The sequence below is a fragment of the Larus michahellis genome, chromosome 1 (assembly GCF_964199755.1).
Source record: "Larus michahellis chromosome 1, bLarMic1.1, whole genome shotgun sequence".
Taxonomy (NCBI): domain Eukaryota; kingdom Metazoa; phylum Chordata; class Aves; order Charadriiformes; family Laridae; genus Larus; species Larus michahellis.
Window position 1 is genome coordinate 82,279,736 of NC_133896.1, and position 27,842 is coordinate 82,307,577.

General features: G+C 47.0%; 2 protein-coding genes across 4 annotated transcripts; one reads left to right on the forward strand and one right to left on the reverse strand.

Moving 5' to 3' along the window:
- Nucleotides 1-8,352: 8,352 nt before the first annotated feature.
- NECAP1 (NECAP endocytosis associated 1) lies at nucleotides 8,353-15,865 on the reverse strand. Its single transcript, XM_074588691.1, has 8 exons — nucleotides 15,671-15,865; nucleotides 14,343-14,443; nucleotides 14,100-14,204; nucleotides 13,610-13,691; nucleotides 13,096-13,204; nucleotides 12,827-13,013; nucleotides 10,766-10,859; nucleotides 8,353-10,645 (listed from the first exon to the last, which is right to left on the reverse strand). Exons 1-8 carry the CDS (start codon nucleotides 15,766-15,768, stop codon nucleotides 10,597-10,599), a joined length of 825 nt encoding a protein of 274 aa, XP_074444792.1. The 5' UTR covers nucleotides 15,769-15,865; the 3' UTR covers nucleotides 8,353-10,596.
- Nucleotides 15,866-16,035: 170 nt separating this feature from the next.
- Nucleotides 16,036-27,229, forward strand: C3AR1 (complement C3a receptor 1). Of its 3 annotated transcripts, none has more exons than XR_012587195.1 (2): nucleotides 16,036-17,045; nucleotides 18,510-19,007. XR_012587195.1 is itself a non-coding variant. In XM_074588665.1 (2 exons), the coding sequence occupies exon 2, from the start codon at nucleotides 25,721-25,723 to the stop codon at nucleotides 26,837-26,839; it is 1,119 nt and encodes a 372-aa protein (XP_074444766.1). In that variant the 5' UTR covers nucleotides 16,075-17,045; nucleotides 25,714-25,720; the 3' UTR covers nucleotides 26,840-27,229. The 3 variants fall into 3 exon arrangements, 2 of the variants coding, with proteins under 2 accessions (XP_074444766.1, XP_074444773.1); XM_074588665.1 differs by lacking the exon at nucleotides 18,510-19,007 and adding an exon at nucleotides 25,714-27,229 and having other exon boundaries at nucleotides 16,075-17,045; XM_074588672.1 differs by lacking the exons at nucleotides 16,036-17,045; nucleotides 18,510-19,007 and adding exons at nucleotides 23,824-23,887; nucleotides 25,714-27,229.
- Nucleotides 27,230-27,842: the final 613 nt, after the last annotated feature.

Genomic DNA, 27,842 nt, shown 5'->3' on the forward strand with positions numbered 1-27,842 from the left:
ACCTAGCCACAGTCTTCCAGGTCACTCAGACAAAGACAGCCTAAATCCAATACTGGCCCTGCCACCTGGGTGAGAAGAGCATCAGAAGTGAACGCATGCCACCCTTTTGGTTTTCCCTCTCCACACCACCTTGCTCCTCTCCTAGGGATTAAGGCCATGGAGGTAATAAAGGGAGACCAGAGCCCTTGCAGCCAAGGGAAGAGCATAAGACACTGAAGAATGGAGAATGGGGCCCCAAGGCCCGACACTGAGCAATTAGTAAGGGATGGCAGATATCTAATCAAAGGGATTCAGGCAGCAAGAGCTCCTTGAGAGCTCCTGAGGGATTTGGCTGATTAGAGGAGATCTAGCAACAAGTGAACACACTGTGTACCCTACTGTAAGGAACTGGCTAGGGAAGGGAAGGGCAGGATGCTGCAGTTCTTGCTGCAGGAGCTGAGTTCCCCCAGCTCTAGGGGACAGCGTGAGAGCACTGCATCCTGCTGGGACATGAGAGAAAAGCATGCCGTACCCTTCTCACTCATGGCTGACTACACTGGCCAGAGCTGCAGGGAGAAGAGCTCTCTTCTGGAAGACCGTCACGCTTGCTGATGACAGAAGGTGAACTAGGGTGCCATACAGATCTACTAGGAGACCTAAGAATACATGGGTTACCTGGAGCTGTGAAAGCTCAGAGAAAAGCACATTTGAGCATCCAGGGGTGAAGGGGAAACAGAGAAGAACTGAACTGAGCGTGAGAAAAGGAGATGAGAGCCAAGAGCGGGAGGGATAAAACAGGAGGTAGCACTGCAAAGCTACACTAATTTCTGGCAGGTGGCAGCACATCACCACAGGCACACCTGAGTCAGCAGCAACACTTCATGTCCTGAACAAAAGCACCAAGAGTGACACTCTAGCATTTTGACAGAGCCCAGCGGCTCCCCAAAATGCTATGGTTACAGTACCATGCAGAACATGGTGGAAGGAAAGAAAAGTAAGAGAGATGAGAAAAGATGTTCCCTGCCAAAAGGGTTTGTGCATTCCTCCCCCCCATCTCTGATAAGTTTTAGGAAGAGATGAGGGTTTCAAGCAGAACGCACCATGTCCCAAAGCTATCTGAGCTGACAGAGATCAAACTCATCTTCAGAAAGGGAAAATCATATGCTTGCCTCTGATGACAGCCTCCCCAAATCCCTCAGGTATAAGGGAAGGAATAAGAGAAGGAAGAACAGTATCCAGGGAACCTTCAGACAAGAAGCCCCAACCCGCCTCTTTAGAATCCCCATTAACCCGGGATTGTTTCTTCAGAAGAGAATTAACATATTATCCAGCCAAAGCCAACAGAAGACACATTCAGACATATTATCTCACAGCTTTGTTTTATACCATTACTGAGAACATCACACCTTCACTCCTTTCCTCTTTTGAGTCTGAGGAGTCTCAGGGCCACAAGTCTCGATTATTGGAGATCAGATCCAGACACTGAAGTTGCTCGCCACAGCTGCACATCTGACTCCAAACCTGGGCCAGAGCCAAGTCTCCGTCAGACCCAGTGGCCTGTTTCAGAGGCAGGGCTGTGAAGTTTAGCTTCTTAGAGTGGGCACATGGGATTTGCATGAACAAGTTGTGGCCATGTAACACCTTCCCACGGAGGTAACCCTTCATGCTTCATTGTCAGTTCTGTCCAAGGATTGCACAGATCTCAACAGCCTTGAATTCAGTTTGTCTACACCTCTACCCAGTGAGGTGACCACACCTCATCTCCCTCTTTTGAAGGGGGAGTGGGGGAAGTGCACTCAAAAAGCACAAAAACGGAAAACAACCACAGTCACCAAGCAAGCAGGCGGGCTATCAGGTAAGGTCGCCCAGATCCATACTGTAACTTTAGGGCACTCTCATTTGATCTCAAGTCGTTTCCCTCCACATCCCCACACGCTCTCCATGCACACGCAGTAAAGCCTTCTTAGAGGGAGGTTTTGGGGAGGGCTGCACTGATTAGGCTGTCGCACCAGGTGGCACTGGAACAGCAGCTCAAACCTCCCCATCCCTGCATCACTGGCATCGCCTAGCTCCCTCACCCTCCCTCACCTCCTGGTCTCAGGGGCAGATTTATCAGGAAGCTTGTAAATGGCCTACGCTGACCCTTACCCTGCGCCCTGCCAGCACTCAGTAGCCAAAAAGGCCCCGCATGCCATTTGGAGCCTCAGTGCCCTTGGAGCCTCAGTGCCCGTTGTGTGCTATGCTTTCACAGGCCAGCAGCAGGGCAAGGCACAGGCCTCTGCTTTGTTTACAACAATATGCTAACTAAAATGTTGTTGTTTCCTACTAACCTTCTTACTGTGTGAGAAAATAGATAATTACTGACCTTCTTTACTGTGTGAGAAAAGAGTTAGTCACTGAGCTGATGTTACAAAGAGTGATAATGAGGAGGCAGCCAGCAGTAGCTAATCACCAAGGATGGGATAACAAGTAGTTAATCACTTCAAGGTTCTTTTATGCATCAAGTATGTGCTCCTATACCAATTAGGACAGAGCTGTGGCTACTTCAAGGAACATCCTTATCATCGTCAACAAGTTGGCCAACTTAAGAGTAAACTTTTACTGTCCTGAGACGACTCAATACCTTAAAAGGATAATGTGAGGAAGGGTATCCCCACCCAAACGACCACTGAGGAACTCACGCCTGCGCAGAAGTGTCTTGCTGACGCTGCAAAATTTAATATGCATGTGCAAAAATGCTATTTGGTCATCCTAATGAATATGTAAGCCCAGGTGGAGTTATGTATTAGGTAGGTGGAATTATGAGCATCTTCTGTGTATAAATAATGGGTGAATGTCCCCGGTAAGGCGTGCTAGATTTGTGGGTTTTCCCCCTAGCACCCGATGTCGGATAAAGCAATATCTCCTCTCTAAACTACTTTTGGTTTCGAGAGCTTTTATTTCAGGTAACGGGAGCTTCAGTGCCCATCGTGTGCTATGCTGTCACAGGCTGGCAGCGGGGCAAGGCACACCGCCTGCCTCCAGAGCAGCACAGCCATCCAAACGGCCAGTCAGGACGGGACAAGGCAAAGGCCATCTGGAAACAACTGTAAAAAGCTGAATTAAACCCTAGGAGTACAGTCACTTCAGCCAGACTATTCCGGGCACTTTGTCACTGAAATACACTGGGGAAGTTTTAATGCCAAGCAGTGTGGGCTCTAGCTTTGGGGTTGAATTGCACGCAGGAGCCTCCTCACGACACAGATGTCAACATGGTCAGATGGGGAAGGGCACTTTGTTCCTCTCCAGGTGCCCGCATCAGCCACTCTTACCACACTGGGACACCGAAGTCAGCATGGGCACAGTAAAGTGAAGGGCAGGCAAACTGCGCTCCCGGGTGCTGGCCTCCAGCAGGGAGGCGGCATTGACGCAGAGGGCAAAGGGCCCCTGCTGCTGACATCCTGCAGGCCCCAGACCGGCCGTCTGGGACCAACGCAGGGGACGAAGTGCTCCGTGCTGACTCACACTAGCCTACAGCACCGTGGCCCACATCTCTTAGACTCTGCCTCCAGTTCACGTTTATTTGCGTGTTTAGCATTTTAAGAGTGGGCAGGCACAGCATGCCACGCTGGCCATCGCACAGCCTCTGCGCTTCCTGAGTTGAAGAATCACAGTCAGACCTCAGCAATCCCCACCGCCTACCAAACCCCACTGTGTCAGATGTCTCACCAGACACCGCCGGCCCACTGGAGGGCCCACCTCACCACAGTCGAGCACAAAAGTTGAGCTAGGAAGTAGTTCAGGCTAGAGGTATCTCATTCAACCCTTGCTCAAAGCAGGGCTGCTTCTGAAGCTGGACCGGATTACTCAGGTTCTCTGCTTACAGGAATCCTATTTCTGTATGGAATACATTGCTTAAGGACTTTTCCTGGTTTTCTACCCAAAAAGTATGGAGCAGTCACTTCCAAGCATGGTATTGACTTCAGCTTTAGGTACTAGTGACAGCAGCCCCTAACTCTGGGCCAGACATGCAGCCTATGCTGCCACATTTATAGCCCCTTAGCACATATTCTCCTGAGAAAATCCACTCCTACCCCTCTCCTCTTGGCGCTGCTGCTCACTGGAATACAGTTCCTTGTCCCTGTCAGCAAACCAAAGCAATGGTTTGTGTAGCACTACTGATGTAGCATTTCCACACATCTTTGAAGTTTGCTTAACACCCTAAGCTCACAGACAAGTGCTTAGACTTCAAAAAAGACAAGGAGGAATTCAGCTCCTATGGGCCAAACTTTAAAGACAGCACACGTACACACACGTATACGCACTGGCAGACCGCAAAACTGGGACTTCTCAATTCCAAGCCCTGCCCTACACTGTGCATGAGGGCACTGAAGCACAGAGGGCATTAGGATAGCAGAACATGTCTGCATTTGGAAGCATCAGTTCCATTACTGTCAAACTCTCAAGAGAGAAGAAAAAAAAAAAAATCTTCAAGCCATGCTTCTGTAAACTTGACCAGGGGTCAGTTTTAAATCATTCAGGAAAGCATTTGAATTACAAGTTATGATACTGGTGGACATGAAGGCAGAGCTTCCATTGGACTGAGGGAGGAGTTCAATAAAAGCCAATAGAAACTCTGCTGTCACCCAAAGCTGTTCTGTTCCATTTTAAACCAGACCCACTAAAGTCCTTGTTCTGTCATCTTATGGATGCCTGCCTCCTTCTCCTTTGTGCCTCCTAGTTGCCAAGGTCCAGACACCCTTTGCTTTCCCCTCCACCTCAGATACTGCCAGGGACACTTTTGGATGCTGCAGTTCTGCTTTGTGGCTTGTTCTATACCCAGGTACAGCCCTTGCCCACATCCCCTGCCCAGGGGAGGTCACTGCAAGCAGCCAATCCAGGAGCCAGCATGCTCTTGCTGACAGACGCCAGATGCGATTTCTTTTCGGAGAGCAATTCATAGAATACCGGGTTGGAAGGGACCTCAGGAATCATTTGGTCCAACCTTTCACTTCACTAGTGCTAGCCAGGTCCCAGGTATGTTTGCCTGCATCACCCTCTCCCAGCTGCTGGGGGCCCTGGAGATGCTGGCTGAGCCCATGGATTGCCAGATGCCCTGCAAAAAGGGGATTCAGCAGCAGGTGACAGTACATGGTCATGAGTGAGACTGAACTTGGAAGCCCTGGTCGCAGGTATCACCAACCCATCCAGGCTTGCAGACAGGAAGGGCAGACGAGTCTCTTTACATCCCTAAAGCACAAGACTCGACACAAAGGCTGTAAGCTGGGGGCAGCTCCCACCTTCAGGGAATGTCTCTGCAGACTGCTTCAAGGATTAAAAAGCTGGTCTCCTAAGCAAGCCAGCTGCCTCTGCCCCAACACGCAGGAGCTGCCATCCTACAACACCTGGGAAAGAAAAGGGAAAGTAGGCTATTGCAAGTTACCTGGCTGTCCTGCCCCAAACACAAGTGATGAAAGAAGCTCACCACAGGCTTCCAACAGCTCCAGCTGGCAGAACATGGCTCTGGTTAAGAGCCGCTACAGGCACCAACTGCTGCTGACTGATCCTCCCGTGCTCAGAGGCAGCTTCAAAGAACGTCTGTTAGAGCCCCAACTCCGGATGAAGACACACAGCTATAACTAATGGCAGCTAATGGCAACATTAAGCTATCAAACTAGAAGGGTACTACGTCCTGCAATGTGATTTTCCTGACTATTAGCATGGCCAAAGCTATTAACTTGGAAGAAAGAGACCTGAAACAGACTCTAGACTGAGAATCTATTGGTCACATAACGTAATGAGCACTCAATGGATTGCCTAAACCTTGAGGCATTACAATGTGTATTAACTACATAAGCCGCAGTGCTCTGGTTTTATGCATTAACAGCCCAGCTGTGCTCCCTCCTACAGCTTTGTAGGTTTGTGCTGATTTAACAGGATGAGTTCAGGTTCAGATCCCGTTCCCTCATCACCAAAGCTCAGGAAGACTCCAGGGGGTTTGGTTCCTTGTTCGATTTTTATTTGGTTTTTTTTTTGGTTTCTTGTTCGATTTTTATTTTGATTGATTTCCTCCAGTGGACATCTCTTCCTCTCCATTTCTTCAGGAGTCCACACGCAGCACCAAGGCTCTGTTAAAGCTAGCTGGTTTGTGCCTGCAATCCATATTGTGTGGCTGTAAAAGGAACAATTACTCCATGTCTGTGAAACAGGAGCTTGAAGTCACAGAACGTAGACCAGAATTAATGGGGGAAGAGGAGTAAATGCTCACATCCCACCTCAACTATGGCTCTTGCAAAAGAAATGACAACCAATAACCAGACAAAACAGGGATCCTCCCTTTGACACTTGTCTCTTGATTCTTTGTATGTGCTACAGTCTGTGTCCCATTTGGCATAAATTTTTCTTCCTCTTTGACCATTGTCCCTCTCAGACTGAGGGCATCTCTTCCCAGTCGCCTAAGGAAACCAGCTGATCTATTATATGGAACATAATAAACGTTCAGGAGATATTGCTCAGTTTGATGTACTGATTCACATTAAAGACCTGGCATTAATCCTTTACCTAGAGAACGCTGTTGTCTGCAACATCAGACTATAGGTCTCAAGGCAGCTAGCTTCAAGTAGCCTGGCTTGTGCTACACTAGAAGAAACCACGGGCAACAGAAAGTGCAGGAAGAGGTGGGAGGATTCAGCTGGTTCAGTCACAGGGCAAGTCATTTCACCAGTAACTTACTGTCACAGCCACCTTCTCCCACTGGGGATGGAAAGATTGTTCCTGATGGGCACCAAGGAGAAAGGGGAGAGGATTTACACAAGACCCATCAAGATGTTGTGCTTTAGTAGGCCTTACTGTGAGGAAAAACACGGGGACCACGAAGATATCCAGAGAGGACTAAGCTCTCTCTGATGAACTGTTTCCCAGTCTTCTACGCACAAACAGGAGCATATGCCAGCACCTCCCCTAGGTACACCTCACCTGAAAATCTTCCTACTCGAAAAATACCCTCTTAGGCTATTCAACCCTTTTTGCTACAAGTACCTACTGAAAAGTCAGAGAAGCTTCACCATAGCTCATGGACAAGACCCTTCACCTCTGCTTGGCCAGGACCTATGAAATACATCCACCCTACTTACCAAAATGTTTACCGCCATATTTACCAAAATAGGGTACCAACTTTGCTTCTAGATCCGAAAAAAAGTTGGGTTTTTTTTGGCCACCACAGGTACTAGAATATTTGACAGTGACACCAAGCATTTACTGGTCTTATCCTTACAGCTGACTTAAAGGGTTAGGACTTCTCATCTTTATCCAGGCCACAAGACTTCAACAAAACCATATGTAGAGCTTCGCCGCCTGGCAAAGGAACACCGAGAGTGTGTCTGTGCAAGAAGATATGGCTCTGAGCAGGCTTGATAAAAGCTTGTTAGGGCCTTGTGCATATTCTCCATCTTCTGGGGGAGTGGCTGCCTGGACTCAGGTACAGGTTAAATAGTAAGGGTGCCTGGCTTTGAGAAACCTCAGCAAGGTTTGCCTGCAAGCTTACCTTCGCCAAGGTTCTCAGCCTTGATCCCTGCCTGAGCTAGTGCAGCCATGCCCATGCCTGGCCATGTACCCGGCTGATCTAAATCCTCCTCCTGACCTGCTCAGATCTTCCTGCTTAGGTACCGTGGGACTGTTCCTTTGTTGGTAAGGCCACTGCCCCTGCCTGCCTTGCTGTGACTCAGCTTCCAGCTTGCTCTCCCTTTCACAGCAGCCTGCCTTTGCTGCTCCCTGACAACGGGCCAACTCAGCTCACCTCCTCACCTCTGCGCTCAGCCGACTGCTTCTCATTTCAGAATTGATTCTTGCCACGCTTGTAAAACAGCTGCAGGGTGTAGAAGCCTGTAATGTCTGAAATGCTTAATGGCAGGGCAGCTAAGTTTTCTCGCTTATTAGTGTTATCTGCATTCTTATCAAGCATCACACACACCACTACAGTCAGACCTGTTTCCATGTTGCGGGCTTGGAGGTTTGGTTGGGTGTTTTGTTTTTTTTTCGGTTGTAATTTGTTTTGGAGGTTTTTTTGTGGGTGGTGGGTTTTTTTGCTGCTGTTGTTGTTTGGTTTTGGTTTTTTTAAACCCCATTTGGGCCAGACATAGGTCATTTTGTGTCCCCCTTCCATACTCCTTCGCTTAGACAGAGCCTGAACCCGTTCACTCATTAAGTTGCTCTTGTCCAGTCTGCAGGTCATTGCACATTTGCAGAAGGATAAGCAGGCTACTAGGATCTTGCTGGCGACATAAAGACCATCCATCTGCAGGGCTTCCAAGGCAACAACATTTTGACAACTTAGAAGACTCATGACATTCTTTTCCCCAATATTACTTGTTTAATTACCATTTGCACCAGTACATCTTATGCTTTATATACATATATCTTTAATTTTTTCTTCTTCAGCTTTTCAAATACATAATATATTATCTCCAGAACACTAACTAAGACAATACAGAAGAGGCTCCTAGTTAGTTGTTAATCGGTGTCATGAACTTCCTTGGTTTGGGGAACTGATACATAGTTGAAATGACAGGACCTCACAATGATTTGAGCAAAAAAAGAAAAAGGAAACAACCAGCAGAGTTCATGTATAGCCACCCACGAATTCAGAAGAGGCAGGAAGTTTAAGTACAATGAGACTGCAGGAGTGACGATGGAGTTGGGAGAGGGGTAGCAGGGGGAACACCAAGAAAGCCAGAGGATCAGGATTAAATAACTACTTAAAATACGTCCAAGAGCAGTCTGGTCCCCTCTTCGTAAGTGGAAATGCAGCAGCTTCAGAGCTATTTTGAAGAATTTTACTTCCCCGAGGGATTGGTATAAGCGAAACTTTGTCTCCAAAATGCCCTCACTGTAGTAAGACGACAAAAAAGACAAGAGACCTTTGCAAGTGCAAGGTGCATACAACTAGCTACTCTCTTTTAAAAGCCTCACCAAGCAATCTTTGCCTGAAGGGAAAAATTTACTTGCACAAGCATGGTAGCAGAGCATATCCCAGTTACAAAAGTGTTGCTGCTGGCAGAGTGTTCAAACAGGAAGAAGCCTTCCAGTGAAGTACCAAAATCCTAGTGTTCTAGTAACTGGGTACAGCTATAGAAGAGTCACTGAGACCACCTTCCCAGCTAGTGTTCTGGCTTATCGGCTAGCACAGAGGGTAGCTAGCACTGTGAGGTTTCCAGCCTGCCCACAGGCTTTGCTCAGAGTAATCAGCAGATTTACACCCTAGATTACATACACGGCTGCTGAACATGGAATAGCGTCCAGATCAAAGGGCCTTAGGAAACTCTCCCGAAGAGAACAGCAGACAGTAAAGGCCTTCTACCCCTTTCTAACTCCCTAAACCACACAGGAAATAGAGGGGGGTTGGGGCACATTAAAAATAAAAAAACATCCAAGTTACAATAATCAGCTCACACCCCTAGAAAGTTAACCTCAGAAGAAAAGCCACCAGACGGAACACAGGTGGGAGAACTTCACTGCCACAGTTCAATACTGGGCCTACCATATATTTCTTGCCCAAATGGTAAGTGTGAGCTGAAAAGGGGAAGGACACTGTCCCTTTGCCAGAGAATAATCCACTGTCCCACCACCATAGTTCTTACTGTGGCATGGATATGCAGTACAGTGCCAAGTCACAACGCAAGGCCAGGGCTCAGGATAGTGACGCAGGAACATGAAATGCTGAGTAGTGGGATTACCTGGTTGTCATCTAGTGCAAGTAACTACCAAATTATAAAAAACAGGCGCGCTTTTTTTTTTTTTTTAAGCTATTTCCAGTTAAAACAGCTCAATGACACTGAGGCTTTTGCATGGGGCAGGAGGGAGAAAGAAGTGAAAATGAGAGAAGTTCCTCCAGTGAACCTGCAAGCCAAACAAGGGGCCTTAAGATGGGGTACCCACCCGGTGCTAAAACACAGTGACAGCAGGTCACTCAAGTACTCAAGGACTTGCCTGACTCCTCCCACAAGAGCACGGGAACATCCAGCACTATCAAGAATTGCACCAAAGAAGAGTAGTGTGTGCATGGGGAGATTCACTCCTCATCACAGACATTATTAATCAAAGAGAGTTTTGTGTTGAGAGAAGACCTAGCTCCTTACAGCTTCCATTTACAAGCTGCAAGCCAAATGCAGCTGCCCTCAGAACTGCAGGGCAAGCTGCAGAGACTTGAGTCACTATGGAAAGCAGTCACAAAAAGCAACAGCCTAACCAGAGAAAATTTAAAGGACAAGGAATCCAGAGGCACCTACCCAGCCTCCTCCTGTACCCACCTTCTTCAGGATTCCTGTTTTCCCTGTAGAGAAAGACAGGGAAAAAGAGCTAGGATGTACCACGTAATGGCCAAGTAGGTGGAAGAGATGAGGCGACCTCTCTCCTCCTTGCCCATCTTGGGAGGAGTCAGTATGTTCTCTTTAGGTTCAGTGGCTTCACTGTAGGATGAAAAATACTAAGTTTTGACTGAAGTGAAGATCTGGTTTAAAAAGGAAGGATTGTCCCAATTTGTTTTTGATTGAAGACTAGAGAGATTTGTGCCCCCTCTGATCCCCTTTGGTGCCTCTAAAGCCTCTTGGTCATCGGTTTGTCCCATTCCACTGCTTCGGCCATTCAGAACTGGACCCAGTTGGACTGCTGAGGAGCCTGATTGGGAACAGCACTGAAATAAAGAAAGAAGAATCAACAGAGCAGATCTAATAAGACTTGTTAACTTACGGCTCTTCCAGCACCCATCAGGACACTACCCTTCTTGAGTGCAGTTCCCTTCACCACAGTTTACCTGGACGCGGTGCTGAAGTCTCCCCAGAGGTCTGTGGTAGCTGATGCTGGTGCCTTGGATGCAGATGCAGGAGCATCCAGGTCTAATAGAATATCTAAGGCAAAAGCAAAAAAAAAAAAAAGAAAAAAGTCAAGCTAATCACAAAGAAAACCCCACCTATCACCTTACACAAACTGTAGGATGCAGGGTCAGAGAATCTTTGAAGGGACTCCATCTCTCTTTCCAGAAGAAGGAAGTTACACGTTTTAAGGATTTTGTTATAACAGCAGCTCCTTTTACTGAATGTGCACTAAGCCTCCAGCTCCTATTACAGGGGTACATCGTCTTCAAGAACTATTCAGTCTCCACCTAGCATACCAAACGACAGATTTGTGACATATTACCTCTCACAGTAGAAATGAGGCTCAGACTCAGGCCAATCTCAGCAAACATAACAGTTGCCAAGCAGGCATCACCTTAACAGTACAAATCACACACTGGAGCCCAGCCCTATTTAGAAGCTTGCGGTTTCTCCTCACCCTGATCTGTGTACAGCACTGCTAAAGTCTCTGCCTTCAGAAGAGTACCATCAGCTCTGCAGACACCTCTGTATGGTCACACTAAAACTGCATACAGCATCCACAATTCTGCAGCAACCTCTTTGTTACAGAATCACAGAATGGTTTGGGTTGGAAGGGGCCTTCAAAGATAATCTAATCCATCCACACTGCCATGGGCAGGGACACCTTTCATTAGGTCAGGTTGCTCAAAGCCCTGTCCAGTCCAGCCTTGAACACTTCCAGGGATGGGGCGTCCACTATTGCTCTGGACCACCTGTTCCAGCATTTAATCGCCCTCATTGTAAAGAACTTCTTCCTTATATCCAATCCTAATCCATCATCTTTCAGTTTAAAACCATGGCCCCTTGTCCTATTCACTACAGGCCTCAGTAAAAAGTCTTTCTCCGTCTTGCTTACAAGCCTCCTTTATATACTGAAAGGCTGCAATAAGGTCTCCCTTAAGCCTTCGCTCCTCCAAGCTGAACAACCTCAACTCTCTCAGCCTTTCTTCTTAGGAGAAGTGTTCCAGCTCTCATCACTTTTATGGCCCTCCTCTGGACCCGCTATAACAGGTCCATGCCTTTCTTAGACTGGGGACCCCAGAGATGGGTGCAATATTCCAGGTGGGGTCTCACCAGAGCAGAGATGGGCAGAATCACCTTCCTCAACTTGCTGGCCACGCTTCCTTTGATGCAGCCCAGGACGTGGTTGGCTTTCTGGGCTACAAGCACATATTGCTGTCTCATGTCCAATTTTTCAACCACCAGTATCCTTAAGTCCTTGACTGTAGGACTGCTCTCAATGCATTCATCCCCCAGTCTGTATTGGTACTGGTGATTGCCCCACCGCAGGTGCAGGACGTTAAACTTGGCCTTGTTGAACTTCACATACATATATATGTGTGTGTGTACACGTGCATGCATACACGTGTATGCATAAATTTCTGTTGAACTTCATACATATATGAAATTTTATATATAAATAATACGTATTATATAAAATTATATAACTATTTTTAAAATAACCCATTATACTCACAATTCTACTATACTTTGCACCTCTTTGCTGCTCATACTAAAGCTTCCTCTCTGCCTATTCAAAGCCACTCAAGAAGTGCTTTTCCTGCATCTTTCGACAACAATCACAAGTCTATATATATTTTTCCTGCAGAGAGCGAGTGACTGTGCAGTACTTTTCTGGACACCCTACACAGCTCCGCCAGTGTCCCTAAAGCACATACAAGTTCAGAAAAATACAACTATTTATATTTCATACACACACCTCCCTGGCTCATTTTAACCAAGTTGCTTGGTTTCTCCTTTGCAAGGACAGGAGCTACAACATTGTCCTCCTGGCAAGAACAACAAGCAGGTATTATTAAATAAGCAGGAAGATCCTCAGGTCAAAGACAGCAATCACAGGGCACTGTTGGCACTAGATTGAACATCAGTCCCCTGAAGCAGGCCTCAGTCTTCTCTATGCACCCACCAGCGTCTGACAGACTGTTTGCACTAATGTTTACCTGCACTACCCACGTTACTCGATTTCAGCACGGGTGGTGGTGTGACATGGTTGGCAATGGCTGTGGAAGAAGGGGGAGGTATAGGAGGGACTGCGATTTTGCCTCCCGGTGGGGGTGGCAGCAAGCTTAGGCCCCCTGATCCAGACACACGGGGCTTGGCTGCTCCTCCTTTCTTTGTCGTCATGTTCTGTATAAAAAGAAAGGACAAGTGAGGAAGAGGCTCCATTGGCATATCCATAGAAAGAAGCAGAGTAAACTGGGCTGCTTACCCCAATGTTCAGTTTTATGGTCTGCCCTTCCTTAAACCCTAAGTCCAATTTGGGACGTGTGTCAGCTTCCTGGGACTCCTTGGAGATCTCAGTCTCCTGCTTCACCCACCTAAAAAGAAGAGAGGAAGGCATAAGACCCTGTGGCAAAGGGAAACAGGGTTTCAGACAAATGCATGGTTCCTCTCCCCACCCTGCCAAAGAACTACCTTGCCTTGTCAAACCAGCTACCTCCCTACTCCCAGTGTAGTACAGCAAAAAGCTGGGACCACCACAAACCCAAGAGACTAACACTGCACCTGTAGCACCACAGGACCTAAGCTTAAAACTTACAGATCTGACCCTGCAGGACTCTCAGCTTGCATGACAGCTGGCAGCACACTCAACTGTCCCTGAGGGAGCCAGAGCAAGGTTCCACAACCATCCCAAGGAAGCCTGCGCTAAATGAACATGCACCACCACCCGCCATGTTCTACAGGCCAGAGGAAAAACGGCATTCCAGAAAAGCACAACTCACTTGAAGTGATCCTGCAAAGAGACGTTGAAGTCAAAGGCATCACCACGATCCGTGAAGCCAATGCCTATAAAAGCACTTCGTCCTAGCAAGGAGACAGGAGTCGTCATTGGAGCGCCCTGCAAACAGGCCCTTGTGTTCATTCACTCCAAAATCCTTCTGCTTCTCCTAAACCACTCTGTGCTACCTCCCTTTGACACACCTGCAACTGGACACCAGCAGCTCACAGCAGTTCATTGTTCCTAGCCTTCAGGATGCACCCTTCTTCCCATGCAGCACTCTCAGAAACTGAAGGGTCCTTCCCAGCCCCTGGACTCTGTGCAACGTAGAGAACCCTCCTTTGTTGACCTTGCCTTCATACCCCTGCAGGCACGCTACCCAGCCTTTTCAGCACTCCCAACACCATTTCAATCCATCTGGCATACACACAGCTCCATCAGGCTAAGTCTCCTCCACTCCTGTCACCTGGCATGTACATAAGCCCTCAACTCACCAGTCCCATCCTGAATTCGAATGACAAAATAGCGACTGGAATCTGCCACAGTCTCCACTGCAATGCCAGGGTATTGATCTATAGGAGCCTGGGCAAAGAGTTCCCCTGTAGGCAAAGAACTGCGTGTTAAAGAGAGCAACCTCTTGCATGGCCCGATCTGCCCCGCGCATCTCTGAGCGGCCTTAGAAGCACATAAGCAGCAATCACAGTTGCAGTCTTGCCAAGCCACTGTCTTTCCCTTACCTGAAACCTTATCCTCCAGTTTTATGTATGCAGTTTTGCCTTTGGAGGTGACACGAAGCCGCCCTGTCCAGTCTGGATGGTCCAGTTTCCAGTCAGATGCTCTGAAAAGAAAAGCAACTGTTCACTGACACCCGTTCATCAACTGTTCATCAACACCTCCACTTCTGCCCAACCACCTCAGCAAAAGGTTGTTCCCAAACCTTCAACACATGCACCTGCCTTCTTCCACTTCTCTCCCCAGACAATATAGGAGATCTCAGCTCCGCTCTGTTACTGCCAATCGACACACATGGCTCTGACTGGCCTCTGTTTCCTCTGGATAAAGGGAAATAGATACAGTCCAGAGAACAACTTTGTCTTTACCTTTATAAGCTTGCAGAAAAGGGGAGACTGAAACCCAGAAACTCACTTGCAACAGTAAACCCAAAAGCAACTGTGAGCATCAGGAAGACCCCAAAAATTAATTAATAGGATGCTGAAAAGCCACTCCATTGTTCTACCTCATTGATATAAAGTAATATCAAGTACCTCTGGACCTAGAGACAGCTAGCTTACACTAGCTAAAAGATAATACACACACCTGTCTTGTCTAGCCCATCAAACTCTTTGCTACAGACTGCTGTAAAGGGAAAAAAGAAACACCCCCACAGGATTCTGCAACTGGAAACCAACACCTATGACCAGGCACAGCATCCACAGTGGCTAGAGTTTGCCAAGTTCAGTGAGTAGCACTGACCGTACTTCAGAGGACAAACCCACTTCTCCAGGCAGTCTGTCTGGAGACAGAGTCTGTCTGTAAGTCTCCAGCTTACAAACTCACACTCTGCTGGTCTCAGCTAAAGAGAAAGATGGCATTTCTAACGCCTGGTCCTGCAATCTCTTCCTAAAAATCACGCTGAACTCCTTCTGGCTTCCTCCCTGCTACTTGCAAAGCCAACGGGACAAATTTAACGTGCCATTAAACCACATCAGACCTGCGTCCCAGGGAACCAGGCAAACTGGGAGCAGAGGTCAGCTCTGCCTGGAAGAGCAAGTCACCCAGGAGCCCCCACCTCCTGCACATGACTAACAGAGCATCCTCCCCAGCACGGAGCAAAGCCTTCCCGCTTTCAGGCACACACCACCCACAAGAGGCGACTCAAGCCAGGGAAGCCCCGGAGCTACAGCCGGTGGGGATTAAGCCCTCAGGGAACAGGCCTGAGCTGCTTGCGGCCGCAGGCTACAGCCTCCTAAGGCCCCGCTCGGGGCGAGGGCACCCCTTCCCGCGCCCGGGCCCAGTAGGAGCTGTGCCGGGCCGAGCCAGCCTCGAGCGCCACACGCTCCCTCACCTGTACCCGCGGTTGGAAGTGCGCGGCGGGATGCGATAGACGTTAACATCGGGCTTCACGCAGAGGACAGACTCGTACTCCAACTCAGCCGCCGCCATGTCGGCCGCTAACCCCAGCAGCGCGGAAAGGAGCGAGGGGTGGGAGCCTAATAGCCCGGAACGCTTCCGGCCGCCATCTTTGATGAGGGCAGACACTGCCTAGGGGCGGCCGGGCGGGAAGTCGGTCACGTTGAAGGCGTCGAGGAAGGCATCTTGGATCCTGGCAGCAAAATGCGGTGGGCGGGGAAGTGGCCATCTTGGAGCCGGTTCTGACACTGCAGCGGGAGCCGGCGCCATCTTGGGCCCTGGCAGCTCCCCGCAGGGCCTAGCGCGGCCATGTTTGGTTCGGGCTCAGGAAGTGGTGCCGGGCGCCATCCCGGAGCCGGGCGCGGCCATGCCGGGAGCGGGCAGAGCAGGGCGGGCTAACGCGCCCCTGGGGAGGCCCTGAGCTGCCGGCCTCCCGCCAGCCCCGTACGCGGGGGGGAGGCACCGGCCGCGGAGTCCAGAGGACGGTGGCACCGAGGAAGAGGCGCCGGTGTCACGCCGAGAGCTGGGAAGCCAGGGCTGCGCCGTGCGGAAACATGGGGCTGGGTTTTCTGCTGCCCCACGAATATCTGGGGGGGCTTCGTGGATTCCTGCGTGCCCTGGGCAGCGGGATGGAGCGCTTCTCTGCTTCCCTGCCCATTTCTCTCTCCCGTAGCCTTGGGTCAAAGCTTGGGTTTTAAGTGAAAATGGGGTTTTGTGTGGCTTGTGGTGCCGGGATCAGGAGGCCCTTGGTGAAACAGCAAACCAAAAAGAATATGGCACAAGCCACTACAAGTTTTGCAGCTTTGCAGTGGTGAAAATGCCTGCTACGTAAAGGTTAATTTCAGGAATGTGACTTGCCAGGAATGTGGCCAAAATAAGTGTTTAGATAATAGTTTATTTATCAAATAAGATAAAGACTAGTATCATCTAAACTGCTATTTTTTCAATAGTGACTTTCCAGCGAGGACTGCTATTGAAGTGTACTGCTGTGTAGTAGCCTGTGACTGAGTCTCTAAAAATACTAAATGTTTACTGTGCAAACGGGAAGAAAAGGCTTAAGAAAAGTTACAAACAAAGTTATATATCCGCAGATCTGGGGTGGGCATAGCATGCGCTAATTGTACTAGGAAGTAATTTAAGCCATCCGTGGAAGACTGAGTGACCACAGTTTATTGCTAAGGGTAAAGCACGAAGTAAATGAAATGGCACTAAGTTTGAGGGATTATTTTTTTTCCAGTATGGAATACTGTTAGATAACGCAGTGGGAGCTGAAACGGTAGCTGAAGATTTGTTTCTTGCTGTTTCCAGAGGTAAGTGGAACAAGATGGTAATGAACCTCAGTCATAGCAGTCAAACAAGCTGCCCTTCTGTCAGGTCAAACGTCCAGCTAGCCCAGCATTGTATCTCTGACAGTGCCCAGTGCAGAAAAACTTTGAAACGCAGAAAGGGAGTCTGCAGCTGATTCCATGGATCTGGTTAGTGAAGCTATTTTGAAGGCAAGCATAGGAATAGTCTTCGGTCATTAAGACTAACAGAGTAGGATACTTGTCATTTCATTAGCATATCTAAGTGTAACTGGCCTGGTTTTCCCTAGAAATGATGATGTTAGCTGTATAAGTACACACACAGGAAAGGCGCATGACTGCTGTGAGCTAAGTACCCGAACAGATACAGAATAACACAAATGTGCAGCTTCCTTTTCCCCTTCCCTTCTGCTAGCTTGCTCTGCCTCCCTGCAGCAGGAGGGGCTGACGCAGTCTGTTTTTTGGCAGACCTGGATTCCCCAGGGGACAGCAGCCCACGCCCTGCTGTGCGGGTGACCTGCCAGGCTGCACGCTGACGCAGACAGATAGCTGCCCAGGAAGAGGGATTTGAACCCTTTCATGCAGTCTGCGCAAGAACTAGTAGGGATACACAGCGCTGATGTGCCACAGTGTAAAAGAAGGCTCTGGCTCCCTACTTGCAATATGCCAGTGTTACATTGCTTGCCAGACTGGCAGAGTTAAGGCAAAGAGGTTAATGAGAGGCAAACCTTAGAGAACAACAGAGCAGCTTAAAGACAGGACAGAATTACACTTTCCTAGTATACCGGCCTGGCAATCTGTAGTGTAAGGGCTTTGTGGGCCAGGGGCTTGGTGTGTATTTGTTAGACTTAGTGCATGTTGTTGTAGACTTTCCTTCTATGGATTCATCTAATTGCTTTTTTGGAATGTATTTATACTTTTGATTACCCATATCGTTCCTGGAGTAATGAATCTAATTGTTCAATATGAAAAATTGTAATTTTTGTTTCCAGGCTTCTACCTGATCATTTCATTTGTTACCTCCTTGTTCTTGTGCTATAAGAACTCAAGTGTCACCTTCTCCATGTGTCTGTCTCTTATACTACCACTTAGATGTCTTTTTCCCAAGGTGAAGCATTCTCGTCTATTTAGCTTGTCCACCAAAAGAAGCCATTCTGAGCCATGGCTGTCTAGTCGTCACTTTCTGTTCTGATTCTGTAATTGTTTTTAAGATCAGGGATCACCACAGCATTCAGTATTCAAGAAGCAACTGAATACTTCACATTATATGTACCTTTAGAATAGCGTTGCATGTTGACATGATTTTTCATAGAACTTTCTGCAGTGACTGCTAAGTTTTTTGTTTGAATGGTATTAACTTACCTGGAGTACATCACTGTGTGTGTATAGTTATGGTTGCTTTTCCAAATACAATAATTCACGATTAGCAATATTGAATTTCACCTCCTTCTTTATTGTGCTGTCATTCAGTGTCCAGCAATCCTCCTACGTTTCTTCTAGAAGGAGAGCACCTAAGACAAGAGAATGGCAAAGGGCCAATTTTTATAAGGCATGTGAGGAGAGATGCACAAGCAGCACCAGGACACCAGGAATACGTTTCCCATTCAATTCCATTGAGACTTAACCAGCAGAGAACATAACATTCTTCTGTCTTTTTCAAACAAGCATCACTGGACCAGGAAAATACAAAGAACTGCCAATAATAGCTAATGTTTTTTAATTATTTTTTTAAAAGGATTTAGCAGTGAGGTTGAAATCTTAAAAGAGAACAAATTTAAAATTAAACTATGAAAGCAATGGAGGATCCATGTTATTCCCATGCTTCATTCAATGAATGAAAACCAAGGAATAGCAGAAATCATGGATGGAACTCCACAATGTTCCGTCATATGAGGTGTGCAAATAAAAAGGCACAGGGTAAAATGCACAGTTCATGCCAATCCATAGGTAGCCTGGTAATAAACTATGCAGAAGAATCATTTGGGCTTTTGCTTTGATTTTTGCTTTGCTTATTTAAGAAAAAAAATAGGGCATTGTTCAGGAATGTACTTAATGGATGGGCTCAACATTTGGAATTTTCCTTCTCTGCGCAGAAGGTACAGGGGAAACCAGTCCTGCAAAACAACCATTAGATATCTTAAAGGTTAATCCCAAGATGAGTGTTTTTACAAAACAGTCCAAATACTATTTCAAATGATGCTTCCTTCACTGAAAATGCCCTGGCAAAACATCTGACTGAAATACTCACCCAGTGCCGAGAACCTGTTATTGCGAAGAGCTGCTTTTTAATTATGTATGGTCTATGTATGTACCAGTTTTGCCAAGCTTTGTTCCCTGCTTGTTGTCCAAAGCTTGTGCTTACTTGAGTTTACTCAGCAATGTACAAAAATGCTGCGTACAAAAACATACAAAAATCCACAATGATTCAGTGGATTTTCTAAAGAGGAATCTGAGGAATACCAGCACAGGGCAACCCTGCAGATCCTTGATGGTACTGGAGGGTCCCTATGAAACTAAGTGCACAGTTGTGACGATGAAAACAAACGCATAGCGAAGACCGACCACCAGACCACTGCCGTGTGCTTTCTAGAGAAACACTTATGCTAGTTATGGCTAAGCTTTATAGGGAGAGTTTGGGACAGGTTTTTTTTATGAAGACAGGTTTGCCATATGCACAAGGAACATTCACGGTCTGTGAAAGATCCTAGCTATCTAGTCACTCCACCTGCAGAAAAACGAATGGGAAATCTGAGAAGGCCCGCAATGCTTTGTAGAACTGCAGAATAAGCAGTAGAAATAAGAACTACACGTGGAATTCTCAGTTCTTGCCAAAGTGTTTTGGAGAGAACCTGCATACTCTTACAGGAGGGAGGCTTTTGTAAATATACTGATCACATTTTTAGAATTGTATATGGGTGTAACTATTTAGTAACTGAGAATGATGCATTTTGTAATAACAAACCTGACACAGCAATATAAGTGGTAACTTGCATTAGGGTTTTAGCCAACTTGTTGTGTTGGCCAGTTGAGTCTCTACATCAAGACAAACTTCAATATGAAGTTTACCTGGACTTGTGCAAAGCATTTGACGCTGTCCCGCACGACATTCTGGTCTCTAAATTGGAGAGACATGGATTTGACAGACTGACCACTTGGTGGATAAGAAATTGGCCGGATGGGTGCACTCAAAGCATTGTGGTTGATGGCTCAGTGTCCAAGTGGAAACCAGTGACGTGTGGCGTTCCTCAGGGTTAGTACTGGGACCAGTACTATTTAACATCTTTGTTGGCAACATGGGCAGTGGGATTGAGTGCACCCTCAGCAAGTTTGCTGATGACACCAAGCTGTGTGATACGTTCAACACGCTGGAGGGAAGGGATGCCATCCAGAGGGACCTAGACAGGCTTGAGAGGTGGGCAGTCCCAAGCACAAATACGGGCTGGGTGCAGAATGGATTGAGAGCAGCCCTGAGGAGAAGGACTTGGGGGTCTTGGTTGATGAGAAGCGCAACATGAGCTGGCAATATGTGCTTGCAGCCCAGAAAGCCAACCGCATCCTGGGCAGCATCAAAAGAAGCGTGGCCAGCATGTCGAGGGAGGTGGTTCTGCCCCTCTGCTCCGCTCTTCTGAGACCCTACCTGCAGTACTGTGTCCAGCTCTGGAGCCCCCAACGTAAGAACGACATGGAGCTGCTGGAGCGAGCCCAGAGGAGGGCCACAAAGATGATCCGAGGGCTGGAGCACCTCTCCTGTGAAGACAGGCTGAGAGAGTTGGGGTTGTTCAGCCTGGAGAAGAGAAGGCTCCAGGGAGACCGTATAGCGGCCTTACAGTATATGAAAGGGGCCTACAGGAAAGATGGGGAGGGACTCTTTATCAGGGAGTGTAGCGATAGGGTGAGGGGTAATGGTTTTAAACTGAAAGAGGGGAGATTTAGATTAAACATTAGGAAGAAATTCTTTACTGTGAGGGTGGTGAGGCACTGGAACAGGTTGCCCAGGGAAGTTGTGCATGCCCCATCCCTGGAAGTGTTCAAGGCCAGGTTGGATGGGGCTTTGAGCAGCCTGGTCTAGTGGGAGGTGTCCCTGCCCACGGCAGGGGGGTTGGAACTAGATGATCTTTAAGGTCCCTTCCAATTCTAACCATTCTGTGATTCTCCGATTAACATCCCCGTAGACAAACTGATGGAGTATGGGCTAGGTAACTGGACAGTGAGGTGGATTGAATAGTGGCGGAACAGCTGGGCTCAGAGGGTAGTGATCAGAAGAACTAAGTCCAGCTGAACAGCTGTCACTGGTGGTGTATGGCTGCAGCTGACACTGGTTCTAGTACCGTTTAACTTTTCATTAATGGCCTGGATGATGAAGCAACGTGCACCCTCAACAAGTTTGCAGATCATACAAAACTGGTAAGAGTGGCTGATGCACCAGGTGTCTCTGCTACCATTCAGAGGAATCTGGACATGCTGGAGAGCTGGGCATACAGGAACCCCATAAAGTTCAGCAAGAAGTACAAAGTCCTGCACCTGGGAAGGAACAACCCCATACACTAATACATGCTGGGGGCTGACCACCTGGAAAGCAGCTTTGCCGATAATGCTGATGCTGTGATCCTGGTGGACAAAAAGCTGAACATAAACCAGCAATGCACCCTCACAACAAAGAATGCCAATAGCTGCCAGGGCTAGATTAGGAGGAATGTTGCCAGCAGGTCAAGGGAGGTGATCCTCTCTACTCAGCACTGGTGAGGCCACATCTAGAGTGCTGGGGCCAGTTCCGGTCTCCCCAGTACTAGAGAGACGTGGACGTAGTGGAGTGAAGCTTGTGGAGAGCCACTAAGATAATTAAGGAATTGGTACACCTGGCATGCAAGGAGAGGCTGAGAGCACTGGGACTGTTCACCCTGGAGAAGACTCGGCGGGATCATCTAGCCGATGGGAGTGTTTAATGGAGGTGGAGCCAGACTCTTCTCAGTAGTGCTTGGTGACACGACAAGAAGCAATGGGCACAAACTGAAACACGGGAAGTTCCATCTAAACACAACAAAATAGTTTTTTACTGTGAGGGTGGTTGAACACTAGAGCAGGTTGCCCAGGGAGTTTGTAGAGTCTCCTTCTGTGGAGATACTCAAACCCAACTGGACACAGTCCTGGGCAATATTATCTAGCTGACCCTGCTTTCAGCAGCAGAGTAAGGCTAGACAGTCTCCAGTCTTCCAACGTCAGTTATTCAGTGACTCTGTGAATTAGAGCCTTTCTAAGCTAACTGGGTCTGCTTATCACGAGGGAAAGGGAGAGATCCAGAAGGGAAGAAAAAAAATGCAGTGTGGTGATTTGGGATTACCATCAAAGCTGCAAGTTGGAGGTCTGGTCTGATCTAAGGAATCATTTTATGAAAGTAACAAAATGTCCTTTTTTCCTCCTTGCACCATCACCTTTGAGTATCTACATTGTTAGGCATTTTACGCTGAGGCGCAAAATACTTCACTAGTCATGCTGCTTGAAAGGTTCATTGATCTGGAAACCTATACAGAGAGGTACCACATCGTTTCATCACTGTCCAGCGTGAGCTGTCTGGACCAAAGATAAAGTGCTTGCTGTGTCAAGGTTGTCTGTAGGAGAGAGGTTTTAACTAGGAGGACCAGAGCTGGTGGAGAATGACCTTCTTGCAAAGGAGAGTTTGACTAGAGCTAGCAAGTCATAAGGTGGTGAAAAGGCTGCGTGTCCCTTGGCCAACAGGAGACGCTTTCTGTCTGGGTGTGAGGATTCCCCCAGGAAAGACGGCAGGTGAGAATAAGATGCAGCTAGAGGAATTTTCCTGGCAGGCTGCTGACAGCCTGTCCACCGTTGAGGGTCCAGCCCAGCCCTGGCCTGCCTTCCTGTTTCTGGTTTCATGGGTTTTGTGTTGGTGGCTGCATTTGTGTCTTTCACAGAGATATGCTCAGGAGCAGAACTCTGCTCCATTTTCCAGGCCGAAACCAAAATATTGAGGCTGATTCTTGTATGTCTGAGCTTTGTCATTTCTGCTAGCAGTCTTGATTTCCCGAACTGGGAGGGGTGAGGAGGAACCCTGTTGTTGCACATTTGAAACGCCTTCCCCTGGATGTCTTTTCTTTTTATAGTATTGCCACATTTTTTGTTATCAGCATTTCAGTTAACCACTTCTAGCTTTTCATCAGTCAACTTCCTTCTTTTTTTTAAAAAAAACCAACACGACTTTAAATACCCTGAAAGGTCAAAAACCAGGTTAAAAATCCCTTTGACATGACCAGTTATGGTTTGCCGAGTACAATGTTCTGTATTTGGTGAACTAAGCTGTCTCAAGCTGGGACAGAAGCTGATCTGGATTGATAAGGATCCCAGAAATGGGATTAGCTAGGTGAGCATGCTGATGTAATAAAACGTGGAAGTGGCTACAAGACAACAGATCAGACACCTGATGGTGGCATGGCAGAGTTTGGAATTATGAATTACATCAAGGAAAGGTCAGCATTATGCCAACAGGCAAGACATCTGATTCAGTTGTCTTATGGAAACTGTAGTAAAATACATGTCTATGCCTATCATTCCCTTACTTTCCATTGTTCTTTGGCTCAGGGCGCTTTCATTTTAACGGTGTCGAGACAGCTTCGTTTAGTTTGACTCTATTTTATCAGCGGTTCTTATCTCAGACTTCAAATGTGAGTCATTCTAAGCCTTTCTGTCAGGGTGAAAGAACATACTTTGCACACACATGAACATACAGGAAAAAAAGCAGTTCCTAAAATGTCATGTGAGTTTCTTGTTTTAGTCACTCCAGAGACTGGACTGATGGTACTTGCTCGCTGACACACCGAAATATCTGCTTCACTCAGGTAGGTATAATAAGCTGCAGAATTCTGCTTTCCTCTCCAACTTGCAATTTCTTACTCTTCACTCCTGAAAACCTCTCTCTCCCCTCCAGTTCCCACTTCCATCTTCATAACCGCATAGCAGCCCTTTGAGCACTCTCGAAAACCTAGCGTGGGCAGTACCTACCTTCTTATTGATTCATCCCTCAGTTTGCTTTGGAGTAGGATTTGTATTAGTATCTTTATCATTCCTCGATTCCCTGTCCTCTTCATACCATCTTCTGTAGCTATAGGGGGAGGCAGCAAGATTTCAGCTCTTGCAACAATTTTCTCCGGTTGTCTCTGTAGAAGTTGCTTCTGCATATATCAGCAAGACCACGGGAAATAAAACAAACTTGTTAGAATTTAACTTAAGTCCTCAGTTGCCTTCCAGTGACTTCTTTCACAGCTTTCCTCACCTAAAAGCCTCTTAGCAATCGTTACCAAAAAGTGGTAAATTACTCCGTTTCTTCCTGGTGAAGCGGTTCTAACGCTTATGCATTGCTCCACATTTAGACTACGTGTTACGCAAAAAGAGGTTGTTGATTTGGATTATTTTATTATTTAAATAATATTGACATTTAGTCCTGCACACAATAGTACCTGAATGGCATGTAAGTACTGGCGTCACAGAGGTTAAAATAAAGTCAGGCTGGGTTGTCTTATTCCTGTCTTCTCAGTTATTTCTGCAGGCTGTATTCAGCTCTTACCTCTGCCGTTTCCTTGCATTGTGGTAATGCTTTTAGGGACCTTTCAGCAACACAACTGTCTTCATTGATTCAGCAAGGGTTTGGTTAGCAGGGATTTTATAAACAATTCTATTAATGCCTAAAGAATTGAGATCAGGCTCTTTTTCTCAGTTCTATCTTTACTTTGCTAGATTTTCTTTACTTTTCTTTCTAAATTTACTAATATCTAAGTCCAAGAATAATTGAGCAATTAAGGTTTTTCCACTACTATTCTTATAGTTTTAAAACACCACTTAAGTATTCTGTGACTCAGCTTCATTGTCTTGCGATGTGACACCTTTTAATGTCTCAAATGGCTCAAGAACATTACTGCTATTACTCTCTTTTAATTTTTTCTTTCTACAACTAGATCTCTGTCTGTTCTTCTTAAACCATTCATTTCTTGCCTTTCTCCTCATCAGGATAACTTTCTAAGGAACCAGCAGAGAGCTCAGAAGAAAAGCGGGGAGAAGGAAGTGCTTACTGAGACTTCCCTAAAAATACCCCTTAGCAAACAGAGTTGCTGTCCCGTCTGTTCTATTTATAATGTCCAGAAAGTGGAGCAGGATTATTTCATCAAGACAAGCATTGCTTTCTCAACCTAAACCTATTTCACCGATTGTACCAGAAGAAATCCCTTATTTTAAAGGGAAAAGGAACTAAACTGCTGGCTTAGCATTCTGAAGGAGTGTATACAAAGCTGGAAGTCAGGCAGGAAAGACACCTAGTGATAGTGCGGGCGTGTGAACAGAGAGCTTCACTTTAGAGCCGAGACCGAAAAGAACCAGACTGAAATCAAAGGGGTTGGCAGCAATAGGAGAACTTAAGTTTGACCTGTTAAGTTTGACCTGACAGACAACCCCTGTTTGAACAGTGGGGCTTATGTAGCTTCGCCACCATGAGAATGACAGTGGTGTATAACCGTCGGATTAGTAAGCTTTTAGCACAAACTTGTATAGACCCATGCCTTTGCACCCTGACAGCTCTGCACTGTCTCCTGACTCAGAGATGCTTCAGTAGAGATAGAGGGGAATTTGGGGAGGAGGGTGTGAACTGCCTAATAATTTGCTTTCTGTTTTATAGCTACAGAATGCCTCGGCTCCTGGGTAATAGCAGTTCACGTGAAGAGGCTGCTGTATATTATGCATCAGGATCCATTGTCTCCATGGCTATCTTCATCATAGTTTTCATTATTGGTATCCCAGGGAATGGATTGGTGATCTGGGTGGCTGGTCTGAAAATGAAAAGGTCTGTGAACATTATCTGGTTCCTAAACCTTGCTGCGGCTGACTTCATGTGCTGCTTGTCCTTGCTGTTTTCCATTGTTCACCTGGCCCTCCGTGAACACTGGCCGTATGGTTGGTTCCTCTGCAAAGTCATTCCATCGGTCATAATCTTCACCATGTTTGCTAGCGTCTTCATACTCGTGGCCATCAGCATTGACCGCTGCCTCCTTGTGATGAAACCTGTCTGGTGTCAAAACCATCGAACAGGGAAATTTGTGTCACTAATATGCAGTGGCATTTGGATCCTGGCCTTCATTTTCTGCTGTCCTGTCCTTCACTACCGTGAGACTAGCACTCATGATGGCAAAACCGAGTGTGGGTACAATTTTGGAGATGATGAAGTGCTAGATTATATGAACGATTCCATAAATGAGGTACTGGAAAAATACTCATTTTTAGCCTACAATGGTAACGACTCATGGGCAAATTTCTATGAAAGTGATTATTCTGTACCCCTTGCCATAGTGGTCATAAACATCACTAGGGCTGTTTTTGGCTTTGTACTCCCCTTTGGCATAGTGGCATTTTGCTATGCCCTTATTGCTTTCAGAACGCGTGCCAATCGCTTTCACAAGCCACACAACAGGATGCTGCGAACAATTGTGCTCGTGATAGCTGCGTTCTTCATCTGCTGGGCTCCATACCACGTAGTTGGGATTCTGTCCCTTGTACCTACTCTTGAAACAGGACTGAGGGAGTCATTGATCCTCTGGGATCACCTCTCTACAGCACTTGCCTACGCCAACAGCTGCATCAACCCCCTGCTCTATGTTTTTGTGGGACGGGACTTCAGGGCAAAGGCACGGCAGTCAGTGCAAGGAATCTTGGAAGGTGCCTTTACTGAGGAACCAACGCATTCAACCCCTTACTCCTTTGACAGAAGCAAGACTTCAACAGAGAAGGACATCAGCAGCACAGTGTAATGCAGGACTTCCCATCACCACTGTAGAAAGAGTGAGCTATGTCCCTGCGCATCAATCACTTAACAGCTTTTTTTTTTTTTCTCCAACACATTTGATTAATCTGCAGATCCACACACGGGGCACTGAGATGGTTCAGATCAGAACGACTAACCCCCTTTACATCCTGCTCTAGAGAGACGGGAAATCGGAAGTACCGAGAGTAGTAATGCGAGGGAAGGCTCTGGTGAAGCGGGAGACACAGGGTACTTTAAAGAAGAAAGCTGGCTTGCAGAATGATTTGTGGTGGGATCATGTAGTTTAACCTCTGAATTGCTAGATGAGAACGTCATTAGAATTATTTGCATATGTCTGTTCTGTATCTCCCGTCTCTGATAAACTGCAGATGAAACTAACTTTGGTGTCTCTCCTTGGAATCTGTCATGTCATCTTTCCTCTCCTTTGGCTACGCTTGCTGTCTGAGGGTTTTTTTTCTCCTGAGGATTTACTTAAGAGGGCAGTGCTACATTTTCTGATAGCAGTGCATTAGAACAGCGCTTGGCCCTGTCAGCAGCATTGAACTGAATTTCATGCCCTGGTAGATGCCCAAGGTATTTCTTTGTCCTATCCAATACTTCACTGTACAGTAGTACCTGGTCCAATGCACATGCTGTAGCTACGTTTGTTGGCATGCACTCAGTCACTCCCTCCACGACCAGAGTCCCGCATCTTCCTTTTAGGAAGTAGTCCAAGATTATCCAAATATACCCATCGCGTTTTAAGATGGCACACGTGCAGAATTTGAGGAACTGCAGTCATTGATGAACCAGATCAGGTGGCTGCTGGACTATGAGCCATTTGGTAAAACCCCTGGCATTGAGAAGAGATAACCTCTAGCCTGACCCTAAGGAGGTGGGGAAGAAGCCTGTTGCAGCACAGTCATACCCTGCTCTCTACGAGAGGGATGTGCTTCTTATGTCTTTCTGGTGGAGGAAGATAAATAAAAATTTTGTAGCGTCAGGCTACT

Coding starts and splice junctions, on each gene's coding strand:
- C3AR1 (XM_074588665.1), top strand. CDS start 25,721: ATGCCTCGGCTCCTGGGTAATAGCAGTTCACGTGAAGAGGCTGCTGTA.
- NECAP1 (XM_074588691.1), bottom strand. CDS start 15,768: ATGGCGGCGGCTGAGTTGGAGTACGAGTCTGTCCTCTGCGTGAAGCCC. Junction 14,205..14,342: donor ACTGGAGGATAAGGTTTCAG/GTAAGGGAAAGA, acceptor CTTTGCCTACAG/GGGAACTCTTTGCCCAGGCT. Junction 13,205..13,609: donor TCTTTGCAGGATCACTTCAA/GTGAGTTGTGCT, acceptor TCTTCTTTTTAG/GTGGGTGAAGCAGGAGACTG.